This window comes from Terrapene carolina, unplaced genomic scaffold, assembly GCF_002925995.2.
Source record: "Terrapene carolina triunguis isolate 2854851 unplaced genomic scaffold, T_m_triunguis-2.0 Scaffold68, whole genome shotgun sequence".
Taxonomy (NCBI): Eukaryota; Metazoa; Chordata; order Testudines; family Emydidae; genus Terrapene; species Terrapene triunguis.
Window position 1 is genome coordinate 758748 of NW_020664419.1, and position 18394 is coordinate 777141.

Below are 18394 nucleotides of genomic sequence, written 5' to 3' on the forward strand. Positions count from 1 at the left end.
AGTTTTTACTCTTCCTTTATTTAATTTACAATACTGGCATTTGATTTAAGGGATTATGAAGGATGAATATGCCACTCAGACCTTAGTGAGTGCTCACCCGTAGTACACTGTCCTTCCTTTTCAACTGTGCAACTACTGTAAGCCAAACACAACATAACTTTATGCAAATTGACTAAGTATAGTAGCAAAACCCATGCAAAACTATTCCTAGGTACCACTGATATGGATGTATCACTCTCCCAGGGCAGTAGCACAGCATGGAAGCCGCCAAGTTATTGTAAGGTTTAATACTTGCATCACTGCTACATGTAACCAATACCCAGCAGCACATGTTGGTTTTTGGTAGGGCCTGCTTTAAAGATTTTGGGAATGTCAGCAAGATTATTTCTCTTCTCTGCCCTTGTGTCTCAAACTTAACGTGTTTCATTTGACCTTAGTCCCCCACCCTCACACGCTTAATTTAAAAAGGGGGAGGGAAACATTTGGGCCTCCGCCAGCCTCCTCTGATACAGAAGCACAAGTTGTCCCAGGCACAGTTGCCAAGACTTGAGATTCCATACAAACACCCCAGAAGCGTTTCCCAAACAAGCTGGAAGCAACTAGGACATTCTGGGGAGTTTTAAATTAGGCTTGCAACAGTTAATTAATGCTGGTTACTCACGATTCAGTAGATGCCTCGAAGTGCTCAAAATTACAAATCTCAGCCCTCCTCCCAACAGCCCAGGGACCACAAGCAGCCAAGGTCTGTACAGCCCTACCCCTTGCTGCTGTTTCCCTGCACTTCTTCCTACTTATCTAGCTTCCCTCTCTTTCTGGGTTTGCCAGCCCAAGCTCCCTCCTCCAGGGAGTGACGGTAGACTACTTCCTTGCAGCCTTTTGCTGCCCATAGCTCTTGGGCTTTATACAGGCCCCTCCTGTTTGTGCCCAGCTGGGCCCATTTCCAATTAGTGGCCTGCTCCTTGTCTCTTTCAGGTGCAGCTTGGGCAGTTAGTTGGCCTGGCCAGCCACTTAAACTCCTCCAGGCCTTGTGTGGGGTGGGCACCCCATCACACCCCCTCCCTACCATCCCTATTCCTGTCGTCTTGTTCTCTTTAAAAACCTAGAATCCCATTTCCTTGCGTTTGTCCCCATTCTCCATCATTCGCTTCCCTGCTCGCTCGTGTTTTTTTCCCCCCCTTTGCTCTCCCCTTCTGTCCCATTCTTCTTGCTCTTCCCACCTTTTCCCCTCCCCCCTCCCTATCAGTGGTCTTTGCAACGCCCCATCTTGAGATCCTCTTTATCTTGCCTCCTTTCTCCTTCCCTGCTCCCTAAGGGGTGCTATTACTATCCATCTAGGGTCTTACACTGTGCCCGTCACAACGGTATCCAAGCACTGTGGCTTTGAAGGATGGAGAGTAGGTCCACGCTTCCTCCATGTAAGATGCTATCAGGTGAACCAGCTCCTACACGGAACTGCCCCTACACCATTGAAGGAGGTCAGAGTGGGAGCTCAGAGGAGCCACCTCCGTTGCAGCAGCCTGCTAGTAGGGAGCATAGAGTAGTCTTAGTGCTGTCACAAGAAACCCAAGCAGCCAAGAACTGGCAAGCTCCCCACCAAACCAGGAACCAACAGCTATGAGCTCCAAGGCTAGCTAGCTCTAGGTGGCTGTAAATGAATGAAATTTATAAAAGATACCAGCAATCTGCTTATGTTACGCTCTCTACAGCAAAGGGGACTAGCGACTATTTAAAAGAGTAGCCAACGCCTACAGGGTCCCACTATTGCAGATCCCAAAGGCTGGTCTTCCTTTTTGAACCTAGACAACAAAATAGCACATTTTAAACAAAAAAACAACAACCCCAACCTGTTTTTTAAAGAGATCTTTCAATTTAAGTTGTTCACACAATAGAAGTCAAAGTTACTCAAGCCTTTTGTGGCTCAGCATCACTGAGCAAGGAAACCCCATTCGCAAGGAACATACGTGAACAGAAGTGAGATAACAGATTCAGCGGAGTGTAGACAGGGCCTTGTCGCTCTTAGACTAATAACTAAACTAGAGCCTCAAAGTTTCAGTCTTTATTCACTGCCCAGTTTAAAAATAGAACTTCTCAGCTCTGCAGACGGCCTGGTTTAAGATCAGAAATGCTCTAAAGCTCAGTCAAGTCTTTGCAGACAATACATTGCAGAGGATCTAGGTTCATTATACATAGTTATTCCATGGCAAACCAGTGGATTTGTTGATGACATTCTCTCATGTTTCCAGGCTTTTTCCTTAACAGTTTTAGGGCACATGATTTTGCCACTGTGAGGACAGACGAAGCAACACTTAGTCTCCTAAGACGCCAAAGAGCTTATGTTAATATTTTATAAATCATTTCAATTTTGCCTCTATTAATCCACTGCATAGAAGGTAAACCAAGGACATCCAGAATTAATATTTCAGATACTTTGCAACTTTTAGTTGCTCCTTTATACAGAAAAGTCTAGAATTCTCTTCTATTCTATTCTGGACTGGAGCAGCCAAGAACCATCATAGGAACTGCCATACTGGATCAGATCGGGTCCAGTGCATGCAATATCCTGTCCTCCAACACTGGGGAGTACCAGCTGTTTTAGAGGAAGGTGCAAGAAAGCTGGCAGTAAGCAGGTATGAGAGAATATGCCTCTGGAAAGCTTCTCTCCTACCCCTCATTAGTTAGAAGTCAGCTCATGCCCTGAATAGGGATGGTTCTCCCTTCCAGAACGCTTAAGGTATATCCCACAGCCAGTGTTCCCTCTAATTTTTCCCACCCATGTGGGGATTGAATTTTGTTACGTGCACCAATATGGAAGTGATGTGTGACACATGAGCTCCATATTGGTGCACATAAAATTCATGTGGCGGGGTGGCACTAAGGGGTTTGGAGTGTGGGCGGGGGCTCAGGCCTGGGGCAGCAGAGTTGAGGTGCGGGGGGGCGCACGGCTCAGGGGGGCTGTGGATGAGGGGGTTGGGTGCAATGGGGCTCACTGGTGCTACAGTGGGAAGAGAGGACTCCCCACCCCCTCCAGCTCTCTGTCCCTGCAGCAGCACCTGGGCTGGGGGGGGAGAGGCGCCTCTCCCGCAGCAGGTCCGGCGGGAGGGGCACCTGTCCCCCCAGCCGGGATTGGACTGGGGAGAGCGCCGTGGCAGGTTCAGGGCTTGGGGAGAGCTAGCAGGGCACACGCTAGGACTCTAAAAATAGCTGTGTAGACAGCGCTTTGAACTTGCAGTTCAGGCCGGAGCTCTAGGGAGCAGGGGGTGGGCTTCAGAGCCTGAGCAGCAACTTCTACACAGCACGTGCCCTGCTAGCCCAAATCTGCCAAACAGTCTGGGAGACTCGCTGACACGGGTTGTGTAGACATCCCTCTGAGGGTTTTTTCCACCTTTTCTATAACAACTCTGGATATTCTTGTTACTCATATAAATGCCCAATCCTATTTTAAACCCTGCTAAATTCTTAGCCTCAATGGTATCTTGTGGCAGCAAGTTCTACAGATGGTGTGTTGTGTGAAAAAGTATTTTTTTAATCAGTTTTAAATTTAACGTATTTCCATTTGACCGTTCCCTTGTTACATTATGAGACGGGATGAATAGCAGTGTCCAATCTGCTCCCCAACACCACTCATTATTATGTATACCGTCTCTCTAATATAACCAGTCTATCAGAGCTCCACAAATAATTGACTAGAAACAACCAGCTGTTATACCAACGTTATCTTGCATTCAAGAAGGCAGCAATGATTTGCAAATTTGTAACTTAGATTCCAGGTCTCACCCTCAACACGTATTATGAACGTTCAAGGCCACATATAAAACACACTGGAATTTAGGAATAACGTTAAGTAAATTTTGCAGTGAATTGTCATTAGCAAGGAAAGTGCTTAAACAAAAGAGAGCTCATAGATCTAGCACCAAAGTAGACAGGGCCTTGAAACACTTGCAGAGGCTGAACTGGTAGCTTCTAGACCAATAACTTAACTAAAGCCTCACACCTCAGACTTTCACAGAGAATGGAAAGCCTCTAAAAAGCAGTTACTATCAATGAATTTTACTTAATTTTACTAACAAGGTGTTAGCCAAAATTTGATATAAAAATGTACACCTCTACCCCAATATAACGCTGTCCTCGGGAGCCAAAAAATCTTACCGCATTATAGGTGAAACCGCATTATATCGAACTTGCTTTGATCCGCCGGAGTGCACAGCCCACCCCTCCCCCCCCGGAACGCTGCTTTACCACGTTATATCCGAATTCGTGTTATATCGGGTCGCGTTATATTGAGGTAGAGGTGTAGTTGCTGACGTCACAGAATGAACCCAAATTTGCAGACTCAAATTTTCATAGGTATTACAGAATGTTTTAGCATGATCAATATAGTAACTAACGATTTGTATTAATACTGTAATGGAAGTTATTTTTACACCCATACTCTTCCCCTTATTCTAAAGGATCCCACTGCACTTTAATTAAAGCAAGTACATGCCACTGAAATGCAGCCACTTCTGGAGTGGGAGAGCAACACTCATCATTACAGAGTGAAGAACATAATTTAAACAGCTACACTAGAAGTCCCTTCAAAGTGATTAAATAGAAATTGAAGTCAGAGATGTTACTTTCTGTATTTTACTACATACCTTTCATGTTGTGTGTAAAACGTGCCCTGTAATCTATAGTTATAGTAGATCTGTCAGTCAACATGGCAATTATAATGATACTGCTGACAAAGATGCTTCCATTCAGCAATGGGTGAGATATGGTATCCCAAACCAAAAACAACAGTGTGTGAAGAGCATCATTAACCTGGTCTCTTTCTGGAGACTAAGTCAACTTGTTATTCCAGGCGTTCATATTGCTATGGAGAACAAGGTAAGTGATTTAAGGTCATTAGAATGTCAAGACCACCATGAGAAATAGTGCCTGGAAAGCAGCATCAGTTAAAACCACACTAGTTTTGAAGCTGGCATCAGTCGCAGCTGCAAACACGAATGGGAACAGAGGGCCTGAAGGCCGCGCAAACATAGATATCTCCTTCCCGACACTGCATGCAATCCCCTCTTCAGTTCCAGGCACCTCATTACCAGAAAAATATTGCTAAATATAACACCTAGGTATATAAATAAAAGTGATCAGAATGCTACAGAGATTGATTTGTGGGGCATCTCTATGGACAGTTTGGCTTAGTGATGAATAACCTGGGGGTGGGGAAAATTACAGCCTAGTAGTATTTGAAGTGTGTCAACATCAAGGACAGAGGAATTTTGGGTGCTGTAAGAGGGTAGAACCAGGAGAACCTTGATTAAATTAAAGAAGTGAAAATTTCAAACAAAAATAGAGACACTTCCTGACAGCAAGATCTATTAGACTATAGAATAGTCACCCAAGTGTTGTTAAGGTAGAGCCATCACTTGGTACATTTTCTAGTGTTTTCTGCAGTTCAATTTCAAGTGTTCTGTAGGGATCAACAGGGTGCTGGCACGCAGACACACTGGATGACCTATTTGACCTAGACACTGTAAGATCATATGATTCTTTAGTCATTCCTGCACTATTTGGTGGGGAGAAGCAAACAGCAATACCCTATGTATGTGGGCTATTCCAGAAACATATGGACAGAGGCCACTGAAAAATGTGTTGAAAGCAGGGGAGTTGAGCACACACAATAAGAGAAGGCAAATAATGAACTGCTAAATACCTGCACATGTACCCACATATATAGCCTCATCTAACATTCAAAAATGTGTTATTCAGCAGTTACTTTTCATCTTTCTTGCCAGGAGCATGGGCAGGACTCCAGGAAAGAGGGGGGGGAAACGACTACTGAGTACTCAGAAATGTCTCTTACCATCTTCAAACTTACAGCTTAACAATGGCTATATTGGCATAATTCAGGATAGCTGTTTGGCCAGTAGAAAGTTCCATACTGTCCCCTGCCCCTTTAATTGTGGGCACTTTTCTACTTTTAATAGTAATCTGTTGTTTATATAGCCTGGTTATGGTGGTCAATTACATGGTTTTAAAAGTGCACAAAATAGCAACAGGTGCTAAGAATGACAAGTTATGTAGCAATTGTGAGTGATCATTCTATACCACTGCAGTGCTCATGTGTTCCCTTCCTGCTGTGCTGCTCACCTCTTAATTGTCTGCTGTTGCCCACTCCTGCTGCTTTAAATTGCTTTAAAAAAAACCCAGATTGTAATGCTTGAGGATGTTACCCTACAAAGCTCAACTTGTATGCTGATCTACATCTACTATAATGAACTGACTTTTTCCCTCTATTGGATGGAAATGAATCACAAGGCCTCATACTATGTTGTCGAGCAGAAACCCAGGTTACTACGACCTGATTTAGACTTAAAGTTTGGCAAGGTAATGTACCAACAGCACTCAAGAGCTGTAACACCACTCCAACACCATTCTTCTGGGCACCTCAATAGCAACAGTGCAGGAACACAAGATTCAAGGCTTCAATTTTATGAGTATGCCTTTCAGAAGATTTTGAGAGAGCATAGCTATTTTTGATTCTACGGTAGCACTGATAACAGAAAACAGTGTTCTGCAGTCCATTCTTTTACTTAGGACATTACATCTAAGGTCTCAGAGGCAAATGGAAACATAACCCAAAGAACCCAGAGAGGAGACGGCAACAATTCAACAGGGGGCATCTTATGGCTACTCCTACATGTTGAAATTTACCAGTGCGAGAGTGATTCACAGCCATGACAGATGTAGGAGGTTATTTGCTTTCTGCCAAGAAATGGTTTTTAACACATTTTGGGGTTCTCATCATAGCAAGAGCTTCCCTTTTAAGAGTTAGTGACTATACTACAAAATCATCCACAACTGACTTTGAATCTTTACCAATTTACAGAAGAATGCCCTCACATTACATAAAAGCATTTTAACTCGTGTTAAAAATAGGCCTTTCTAAACATGACAATATGAGGAATAAAAATAAAGACACGATTTTACAAAGCAAGCCACTTAGCTTTTCTAAAAAGCACACATGCATATTTTTACTGTTACTACCAAGTAACAGCTTCCAAGATTTGTTTAATCAGTAAGTGTTTAGTAAAGTATACTTTACTCAATTCTCAGCAATCTAATTCCAGTTTAGTTTTACCAAGAATTGCTTCTGAGAACCATAAACGTAATCCCCAAAAAGACTGCAATGGCATACAGTCCACTAAAACTATTGCTCGGAAACCAAGTAGTATGGTAGACACAAGTAGTTAACAAGACTCAAATGCTGAAAAATCCACAAAGTCTTTGTTTTAAATAGGGTCAGATTAAAATGTCTCCTCTAGCTTTACAATCTAAAGTTTTAACCAAATTCATATTGTACAATGGTTATTGACATAAAACTATAATTATATTATTAAGCAGGTGCAGCACCCTTTCAGGTTTGTGTTGCAAGTCTAAGCTTCAATGACCTCTGCAATCAGACTGACAAGGCAACAATGGGGGGGGGGGGGGAAGTGGGAGGGGAATTCATTAGCTAGGGGAGGTAAATTCAGCTCTGAACCAAACAAGATGATACTCTTGAAGGTTGCCTTTGAGGCTGTGAGAATTTTTTGTTTTAGCAAAATGATACATGGGGTTAAGTTCTTAAAATGGCAGGTAGGAGAACATGCACTCAGATTGTGAATACGAGGCATACTGGTCACTGTTCAACTGAGATAAGTAACAATATCTTGTTTGCTACCACAGCCTAAGCTACTAATGCCAAAAACAAGCCCCACATATTCCCGAGCCCTAATTCTAAGCATTTTGTTTCCAAGTCTTCATCTGTTTGAAAAAGTATCATCACTTCTCCCATCCGTTCAGTCAATTAAAATGGAGACCAAAAGGTATAAAAACTTCCCCAAGACATTTTCAGGATTTACATTCTACCTTGTGAAAGTTTTAGCTTAAAATGAAATTTATCCTGAACATAAGCTGTTTTCTGTCCTCTGATTCAGCTAATCTAACAACTGATATAACCCAATATTACTGTCTTTTGCAATAACAAATCATCCATCAATACACAGGTAAATGGAGAAAGATCTTAGCATTTATTTTTCATTTTTAGCCTCAAATAATTTTGGAATAACTTTTAAATGATCTCATTCTAACAAAGTCATCCCTCTGTCAATTAGTGTAGTATATCTGTTCTTCACAAAGTTTCAGCAGTTTAAAATTTTTGCTGCAGCAGCAGCCATTTGTCCCCCAATGGCCAAAAAAAACGAAGATTCACCAAGCTAAATGTGGCTGTATTTATAATTCCTTTCATGGACTGTGTGTGACGTTCTTTTCTAACTTCAGCTCTGACACTTAAAAGTTTAGACAGTGTGATCAAGTCATAAGACGCTATATATAAAAGGGAAATAAAGTAAAATTCTGAAAAATTGAGTTCAAATAGAGTCTGCAAATAAACTGCATTCATATGTACACTGCTATACTGGTGCAGAATAAACTCCCAACCTCAATACTATTGTAATCCTACCAGAATCACCTCCAAGAAATGTAATTGCAGGGCTCCAAAAATCACACAGATTAACATTTCAGGGATACCCACTACCCGTTGTACTCATTTGCCTATATAAGAAATTTCCCCCACACACCAAAAAAAACCCCATTCCTCCAAAGATTGCCCTGTGCTTGTTTTCAAAGGCTTCCACTGGGCCTCCTTCTCTTTCCCCAGCCCCCACTCTCCAGTATATAAACACACTCTTGTCACACACTCTATCAGCTGTTCGTGTTGCTCCGCCCAGGCCTCAGTTTCCGGGTAGTAACAGAGCAACCAATCGGCTGAGTTGCAAGCTCTGCCTGAGGCCTTTTGCCTGCAAACACTTTTCCAAAACAAGCAGCTCGTCATTTCACAGGGGGCACTGGCTCATCCAGGGCGAGGGGGGATTGCAACTGCCATGCAACAGGGGAGGGAGCAAGTCCCACAAGCCTTCAGGACATAGTGAGCTGCACAAGCTCCCCCCTCTACCTGGGGAAGTATGGGGGTGGACGGGAGGGGGAAACTTATGCACATCCCTAGACTGATCATAAAAAAAAAAAAAAAAATTAAATGGTCACCAGTATCAGATCTCAGGTAATTGAGTAATTCCCTATATTCTGGGTATAAAACTTCCTTGAAAGTTATTCCCCAGTGGGGGCACAGGAAGCTTCTGATCTTTTGTGCACAGCACTGCATGTAATAGAACAACTCTACTGGGTCTGATATTTAGGCAGTGAGGACACTCAAGAGAGGGGTGTGGGGAAGGAGACAATCAATCCAACAGGGTCAACATGCAATGCAATCCCTGCTTCTAGGCTCTTTCCAGCGTTTAGAGAAGGGATCAGAAGAGAAACAATGAATGACTCAGTGTCAGAACATAATCATCCAGCTGATTATTAAACATCAGTTAAAAAAAACACTCCCCCTTGCAATTTAGAGAGAGAGAGAGCGAGCACAAGCAACCAACCTCTCCCGTTCTCTGGTCACAAAGAAACATCTACAAAAGGACATGGACGTGTTGGGATTGAAAATAGGAATAATAAAGAAGGACTCCACTCCTCTCCTAAACCTGTCAGAGCAGTAAAAGGCAGCAGACTTGTAACTTGCTCTCTAGTCCCTTCCTAGACAAGGTAGCTCTTGGCAGGCTGTAAATCTGTGCCATGATTATATACTAGAGACATTAAAGAGAGGCTGAAACGGGAGATTGTAATGAAAATGGCAGCAAACAAAAAAAAAATTCAAGCCACATTCAAGTACATTCCTTCAGTACAGTTCTCTCTCATTTACTCACCACCATAACCAGCTTCAATCCCCACCCCACCCGCACCCCTCAAACACACACTTATTTCAGATAATGTGCAGATCAGTTTACAGATAGGAGGATTACACAGAAAAATGAAGTGGCTCAGTAGTTTAGGATGAATCAGAGTGTAGGCCCAGAGATACGAAGGAAGGCCAGACAAACAAAAAGACTGGGGAAGGAGGAAGGTAGAGAAGAGAGTCATCTGACATACACAACTTCCTAACTTTACTGTCCACAAGAAACAAACCGCTCTACCCTTCTGTCTCAAATACCAAGAACATTGGGGTAACAATAATAAAAGCTACAGTTTTTAAAAGCTTCTGGATTCTTTTGTCAGGGGAAAAGAGCAGGAGATCGGAAACTAATTGGAATTGAGAGGAATGTCAACCTATTTACTGCTCTTCATCTACCACCAAGCCATAATATACCAAAAAACTGCTCTTTGTCGCCTAAAATACTGTAGTCATTCTAGATGTCAGCTACCAAGCAGGAAAAAAAAAGTGGGGGAGAAAATGCATCAGGTCATAATGGGCCTCATCCACACTCCAGCACAGTCCTTTTCAAAAATTATACACAATGAAGATTATTTCCACTAAACAGCTGGAGTTCTCAACCCTCCTCCTGGTGAAATTAACCATCAATTGAAATTTGCATTTGGGAGGGTATGACATGTTGTAACTCTAAACTCCAGAATAAAAATAGCACAGATTCTACCATGATCGGTAGTCATTTCCTATCTGTTATAAACAACATTAAAAATAAAGAAGCTTTGTATAAAAACATACATACAAAACATCATCAAGTTTTCTTCGGGTAAATTGTCCTCATGCCATAAACATTAGTGTTGTTGATTTCACCCCTTCTTTTAAAAAACAAAACCAAATAAGTTTGTTTATCTCTGCCTTTAGCAACTAAATCAGATCTGTTTATCAACCCCCAACCTTCCTACCACAATCAAAAAACAGATCCCTCACCCCTAAATTCTCTTGGGGGAAAAAATATCTCTGAAAGCATTTCAGTTGGTTATGTCGATTCTCCCCACCACCACCACCTTGTAAACAAAACTATTAATAAAACAATTCTATAATCGAATTCCCAACGATATTTCAAAAGCCACCCACACTCCAGACAGCAAAAGAGAGGGATACACCATCCTATGAAGGGCGAGAATAAAAATACTGAGAAAAATAAAAATAGATCCATTAGGAAAGAAAAAAACCTACCCTAAACTGGAGTGTTACATAAACAAAACCTCTAGCAAGAAGGGGGGGTGGAGGGGAAGAGACTTTTCAATCGCACTGAAACCCCTTCTTCTCACTCCATGGCACCTTATTTTTGGTTTGTTGCAAACTAGGCTATCCTCCCCCCCCAAAAAAAAAAATTTAAAAAAATAAAACCCCCACAAATCCCTAGACTGGCACCAGAAGCTTTGGGAACTGCAGGCTGAAACCATGGAGTAAATAATAATAAACATCACAAAAGGTTTTCTCTGGGCTGTGGCTATTAGACAAGGCCTCCCCATTCTCTCAGCCCCACTCCTGACCACCCTAAGCTGTAGAACTACATTCCAGGGAAGGGGGCTGGGGGAAAGAGGGGAGCCATCTAGAAGTGGGGGGGATATTCCTTTGAAATACCCCTTCCGAGGCTGACCACCAGCTGTCATAATATCTGATGGGTGGGGGGGGGTCATCTCTCCCTTACCCTGGGGGGAGTCACAATCCCAGGGGGAGGAAAAGGAGTTGCCCTAGGCTGGACTGGAGGATCCTGTCCCATTGCCCCAGTCCTTAAAGGTACTAATTTCCCCCCAGGATAGGTGGTTGGGGTAGCCTCTATCCCCCAGGCCGAGTCTCCGTGATTTAAAAGGGCCTTCAGTCCTTAGGCTGGGGGATCTGGTGTTTGTGGGGGAGCTCAGGCTGGGAGAGAGATCTGGAGTCCCCAGGACTGGGGGAGAGGGATCTGCTTGTCTAGGAGGCCTCTCCTCAGCAGAGTGGGAAGGGTTGGTGTTTGGGAGGTGTTTGGAAGGGGGTCCCCCAGGAGTGGGGCTGGTCTAGGGGAGTTTCACCCTCTCCCCCCCACAGATAGAGCTGGTTTCACAGGGGCACTCTCTCTCCCCTTCACCATGGGAGATCAGAGGGACTGACCCTGGCAATCGTACACCACTGGGGGGGGGGGGGAGGATAAGGGGTGTCACCCTCCACTGGGCTGAGGGTGTCTCCCCCAGGGTATTTTCCTCACTGGGGTCTCTCTCTTCCCCACCCAGGGGGATGGGGACTCTCTCTCTCTCCTCCCCCCACTGTCAAATGGGGGAGGCCTTTCACCCCCTTCCTCCCTGTGGGGTCTCCCCCATACATACAGGGGGATGGGGGACGTCTCTCTCTCTCCCCCACACATGAGATGGGAGAGGGTCTCTCTTTCTCTCTCGCCCCCCCTCACTCATGAGACGGGAGGGTCTCTCTTTCTCCCCCCACCCCCAGGAGGATGGGGGAGGGTCCCCCTCCCCCACAGGGCAATATGGGGGAGTCTTCCCCCCTCCCCACAGGGCAATATGGGGGGAGTCTCTCCCCCCCCACAGAGGGACCTGGGGGGGTCTCTCCCCTCCCCTCCACAGGGGCTGTAGGGGGTCTCCCCCGCGCGGGAAGGATACAGCTTGACCACGTCGGTGTCCATCCGCCTCTTGCCCGGGCTGGGGGAGGACATGGTGCCCCCGGCTGCCCGGCTCCTCCTCTCGGGCTGTCAGAGCCCCGGCTCCTCCGGGCTGGGGGGGGGACCCGGCAGGGGCGGCTCCCCGGGGGGGGGGCGCCGGGCACCGACCCGCTGGCGAGCCCTCTCCTCCTCCTGCTGCTGCTGCGCCCTGCGGCTGGCGGGGCCTGGCCGCTCCTGCCTCCCCCAGCTCCGACTCGCTCTCCCCTCAGCCCCGAGCCCTGCTCCGCTCGCCTCTGCCGGAGAGCCTCTCTCTGGACCCCTGACGTCACCCACAGTGACCTCACCGCCCAGGCCCGCTCCGATTGGCGGGGCGGCGCGTGACGCAAGCGCGGAGAGCGCGCCGCCCCCCGCAGACTGCTGGGAGTTGTAGTCTCCCCCCCCTCGGGAGGCGGCTGCGCTTGAGCGCTGGGGTAAGGCGCTGTAGGCGAAGTGTGTGGCCCAGCCTTGGGGAGCAGCGCGTTAGAAGCAGTTTAGGGTTCTTAAGGCTGCCGGCTCGAGGCCTGTCCCCTCCTGTTCCCTGCAACACCTGTGCTTGCAGGTGTTAAAGCCCCTGTTCCCCCTGCCTAAAATTGTAGGGCGAGACCCAGGTTTTCCCAGCAAGCTGGTAGCCAGGTGCACGTACATTCTGACACCTGCAGCGGAGCTTGGAAGTTTGTCTCTTTCACCCACTGACAAGTTGGTCCCATAAAAGATGTTACCTTGTGTCCGCACAATGACAGCCTGCTACTGGCCCAGATTGCATCTGCATGCAGTCATGGTTTCCATCCTTGTTCGTGTTCTGCTTAGCTGATAGCACTGGGGTTTGGTGAGAGACAAGTCATGGATTCCCTTCTGAGGTTGGGATCGTCTGGCAGTTAGATTCCCCGCTTCTATGCCATCACTGACTGCTGTTGGGCAAGTCACTTAGCCACTCTGTACCCCATCTGCAATATGAGGATACTGCAGGGAGATCCCATTTTTGTAAACTTCAGTTTTCCAAACTCTCTTTACTCCCATATTCGTTTAGGTCCCTCAGCCTGATGCTGTCCGTATTTTTTGAACCCCTGGTTTGTGAACTTTTAGTGTGTCTCTATTTAAGTCTTCTGTAAAAATAAACTTTTACCCACACCTTCCTCACACAGGTTTTGTGAGGCATAATAGATATAGCAATATCTTGTTGCAATCTGGGTATTATTGGACTGTCAATATACACTGTATTCACACCACACAAGAAATTCACTATTGACTCCATACACATCCTGACATGGGGAAGAGTCTTGCAGCCCCAATAGCAGGGTTTCAGCATTTGTTCCAGGAGGTTTATCACATTTTCCACCAGCTCAGTTTCTGGTTTCTGCTTTTCCGGCTGTCAATAATTTACAGAGAAGTAATGCAGGGTCCATGTGCAAGGGACACCGATCTGAGCGGGAGACTGGAATGAGTGATATCTCTCATAATCAGGTACAACTGAGCAGCGAATGGAAGCAAACAGCTGTTCGACCTTGTGTGACCTTAGAGTGTTGCGATCTGGGAAATGTATTCTTGGGCCTGTCCAACTCTTTATATACAGGCTGTTAGCGGAGCAGGAACAGGGACACAGAGCAGAGTTGAATGTTACCAATGAATGAGCTTCTCCAATTGACTCTACTGCAACATTAATAACATTCTGGCTAATATGCCAAAGTGGAAAGAAAGGCTGTGTAGTTTAGACATGGGGGCTGGAACGCCTAGGTTCTACTCCCACCTCTGTGATGGACTTTGGGCTGATAATTTAACCGTGCCTCAGTTTACCCATCTGGAAAATACAGCTAATAATACTTACCTGCCTCCTGGAGCAGGGGATTGTGTGACTAAGTTAATGAAAGTTTGCAAAATATGTTGAGATCGTTGGATAAAAGTTACTATGGAAATGTAAACATTGTATGAAGATTGCAGAGCGTGTGTATGCACCTTCTACTGGATGGAATCGGTACTGTGCATTCAGAGGTCCTAGATTGCTACTAAGTGAGATTCTCCTCAAGCTCAAGTGGCGGGGGTTGGTACTTTTAGAGCAGGTGGATCAGAGCTCTGTTCCAGCCATCGCTGTGAAGCTTTGAGGGCTGGTCTACACTGATTTTACATGGGCATAACTACGTCTCCCAGGGATGTGAAAAATCCACACCCTCGAGGGACATAGTTAAGAGGACCAAATCCCCTGACCTAACCTTCCATCGATCCAGGTACCACCTGGACTAACTACAGCGACGGGAGAACCCTTCCATCGCTGTAGTAAGTGATTACACTGACATGCTACGGCACTGCAGCTGTTGCTTTTTAAGTGTGGACATAGCATGAGGTGTCTGTAGTGTGCAGCAGGGCCAATCAGAGGGGGGGGGCCAGGAGGGCCATTTGGCCTGGGCCTCAAGCTGAAAGGGGGCCTCAAATTTAGGCACTTGTCAATTTTTTGGCATTTGATATGTTTCGCAACTTTTTTTTATGCACATCCTTATCAGACCAAAATGTGACCCACTCTCTCAGCTTAGAGCAGCAAATTTCAGCAAATAAGAGATGTGATTTGGTAAAAGACATAATTTTTTTGTTAACTGATATAGATTTTGTCATATTAAAGAGTTAAACATGTTCATAAATATTAATAAAAATATATTGGTTCTGATGGCACAAGATTAGACCGTGTCCTCTCAGATCAGCTGATTAAACAAACCCACTACTAAGTATCAGAGGGGTAGCCGTGTTAGTCTGGATCTGTAAAAAGCAACAGAGAGTCCTGTGGCACCTTTAAGACTAACAGATGTATTGGAGCATAAGCTTTTGTGGGTGAATTCACCCACGAAAGCTTATGCTCCAATACATCTGTTAGTCTTAAAAGTGCCACAAACCACTACTAGTGGCTGGTGGTGGATCAAGTGCGTGTTGAAAGATAGAGAATTGTTACATTTTAGTGTCTTTATAGTTTCACGTCTAGTTGACTAAGGAATTATTTATGTGTGAGACTTCCTCATTATTTTCTTCATATGGTAGCTAAAAGAGGGGACTGATTGGTTGGTTGAGCCCTAGCTTGGTAGCTTGGCCATCATCATAGGCTTTCGTAGTCTATAGGCCCAGATTCAAGGGGAAATTTGTGAGGACAATCTTGTACAGTGAGTTTTGTGAGGACACACGTTTGAAATTTTTGGACATTATCCCTCTGTCTGTATCTGGGTCTGTGTTTACTACACCGCTACCTCGATATAACGCCACCCGATATAACACAAATTTGGATATAACGCAGTAAAGCAGTGCTCCGGGGGGGGGGGGTGGGGGACCTCGGTGGATGAAAGCAAGTTCAATATAACACGGTTTCACCTATAACGCGGTAAGTTTTTTTGGCTCCCAAGGACAGCGTTATATCGAGGTAGAGGTGTATATATATGTCATCCCTTTGTCTTTAGCTCAGCTTGTTATATTATACCTTGAGTTCTTGAGTTTTGATTCAGTGATAAGGATAATAACCTGTCTGACTGTTTCATTGTGTGTTCTTCATTAGTATTCCTTCGTTTTAAGTCTTTTCAGCATTTGTGTACCATTCAGCATTTGCGTACAGGTTTACAGTAGAAGATTTCAAGTGTAGATAAGCTACTTATTTACAGAAGAATATTTCAAGTGTGGATAGGCTACCTAATAACCGTATAGATCACTCTGAAGAGGAGATTTGAAAGTGGTGCAAGCAAGAGACGGCGAAAACAACTGAGTGAACCAGCAGCTAAGAGCTCAAAGCCAATAACTTCATTTCTCAAACCACTGGAAAACACACCTTGCCCAACAAACAATGCTACAGATAATGAAAACTCCGCAACTGCGATATTTCAATGCCAATACCTGAACATGAGGACAGTAGTCAAGAAGGAGGTGTGCCAACAGTAACAGATGCAGCAGAAGATCCTGTGTATGTACGATCAAGACACTCAACAGCAACAGGAACATGTAGATCTTACGCAGCAAGAGCAATTCATGAGTACTAAAGGTTTGACTGTGACTGACATTGGAATTATTGACAAGAGCAATGCTGCCTAAATGCAATCTTTTCTTCAAATTAGTTGTTTTGAAATTCCGAGTAACTGTCCCCGAGATGCTGATAATCCTGCTTTCCCTACTCGTCTGCTGACAAAAACTCTTCCAAATGGTGAGACCTGCACAAGAGACTGGTTATGCTGGAGTACGGAAAAACAATTTCTGTACTGTGCACCCTGCTTCATTTTGAACAAAAGTGCTGCAAATGCATCAGTTCTCTCTGATCAATCAGGATGGAGCATCAACAGAGGTTGGAGGAAGTTGAAAGACCGAATACCATCCCATGAGCGTTCAATGTCACACAAAGAAAACTATGTTGCATGGACATCAGCCAGTAGGGCAGCATCAGCTGAAAGTTCAGTTGAGAATTTACTCTTGACTGAACTCTCTACAGAAACTAATAACTGGAAAAAACTTCTTAAGCGCATCCTGAATGTCATCCTTTTTCTTTCTGAGCGAGGATTGGCTTTCTTCAGTTCCAGTCAACATATTGGTGATCGTGTAAATGGAAACTTTTTAGGCATAGTTGAGCTCCTCAGCAAATATGACCCACTTTTATCAGAGCATGTTAAACGTGTTCGAGAATCGCAAGAGAGTCAAGCGCATGCAAGTTCATTATCTCTCCACACGCATACAAAACAAGTTTATTGAGCTAGGTGGGTCATTCGTACACACAATTCTTGATGAGATTCGAAATGCCAAGTATTTTTCAATCGTTGTTGATGCCACTCCAGATTGTTCTCACAAGGAACAGACTACTATGGTTATTCGATATTTTCAATTGAAGAAAGGTTTATTTTGTTTGATAATTTCACAAGAAAAACTGGAAAAGAAATTGCTGCTCGAGTACTAGCAATTCTAGAAGGTTTTAAGTTAGATTTTCAAGTCTGCATTGGTCAAGCCTATGACAATGGATCTAATATGGCTGGGAAGTACAAAGGTGTACAAGCAGTTCTGCTTGAGCATAATTCAAACTGCATTTTCTCCAGCTCTGGAAACCACACACTAAACCTTGTAGGTGTTGACTGTGCTGAATCATGCAAGGAGGCAATTACTTACTTTGGAACTGTTCAGCAAATGTACAATCTCTTCAATAACTGTCCACAAAGGTGGGAAATTCTAAAGCAATCTCTTCCTGTTTCATTGCATGGGATGTCCAAAACTAGATGGTCTGCACGGATTGATGGTGTTCAACCAGTTGCGCGGCATTTGAATTCTGTGAGAAAGGCTTTAAATGAGCTTGAATCTCTCAGTCTCACTGCACAGGCTCGAACTGAACTTCAGTCTGTTCAGAAGCACATGTCCAAATTTGAATGCATTCTGATGTCATCTTTGTGGATGAAGCTACTTACAATGATCCACCAAACTAATCTGGTAAAGGAAGCATGCAATGCTACACTTGATGTTGAGAGGGATAACATTGAAAGTCTTATCAATGACATTCAACAGATTCGTGAACAATGGGATGCGATCCTGACTGAGTCCAAATTAGTAGCACAGAATATTGGCATTTCACTGAGTTCTCCACCAATCGCAACTTACCTACTGAATCCGATGCCGAGCAGCATTATAGGGTCAATGTCTTCCTTGTCATCCTTGACTCTATTCAATCAGGTCTTACACGTCGATTTGAGTCACTGCGACTAATTTGTACACTTTTTGGGTTTCTTTGGCAGTTCAACAGACTGAGTAATGAAGATCTACTTTCTGAAGCTGAACAATTTCAGCAACAGTACAACACAGAAATCTCAAAAGATCTCAGTGACGAGGTCATCTTCCTCAAACAAATATATAGAGCGGTAAATATGCCCAATGGCCTGTGATGGGATGTTAGATGGAGTGGGATCTGAGTTACTACAAAAAGAACAGGAGTACTT

The 18394-nt window shown here is 44.5% G+C and overlaps 1 protein-coding gene across 2 annotated transcripts in view; it reads right to left on the bottom strand.

The window, feature by feature from the left end:
- UBE2H (ubiquitin conjugating enzyme E2 H) overlaps window positions 1-12718 on the bottom strand; it is a 69728-nt gene extending 57010 nt beyond the window's left edge. For both annotated transcript variants that reach the window (XR_002907715.2, XM_024193096.2), the window contains exon 1: window positions 12433-12718. Coding sequence is in view for 1 of the 2 variants with exons in the window: in XM_024193096.2 (XP_024048864.1) it covers window positions 12433-12485 (53 nt within the window). In the remaining variant the exon portion in view is untranslated. The remainder of the gene's footprint in view (window positions 1-12432) is intronic.
- Window positions 12719-18394: the final 5676 nt, after the last annotated feature.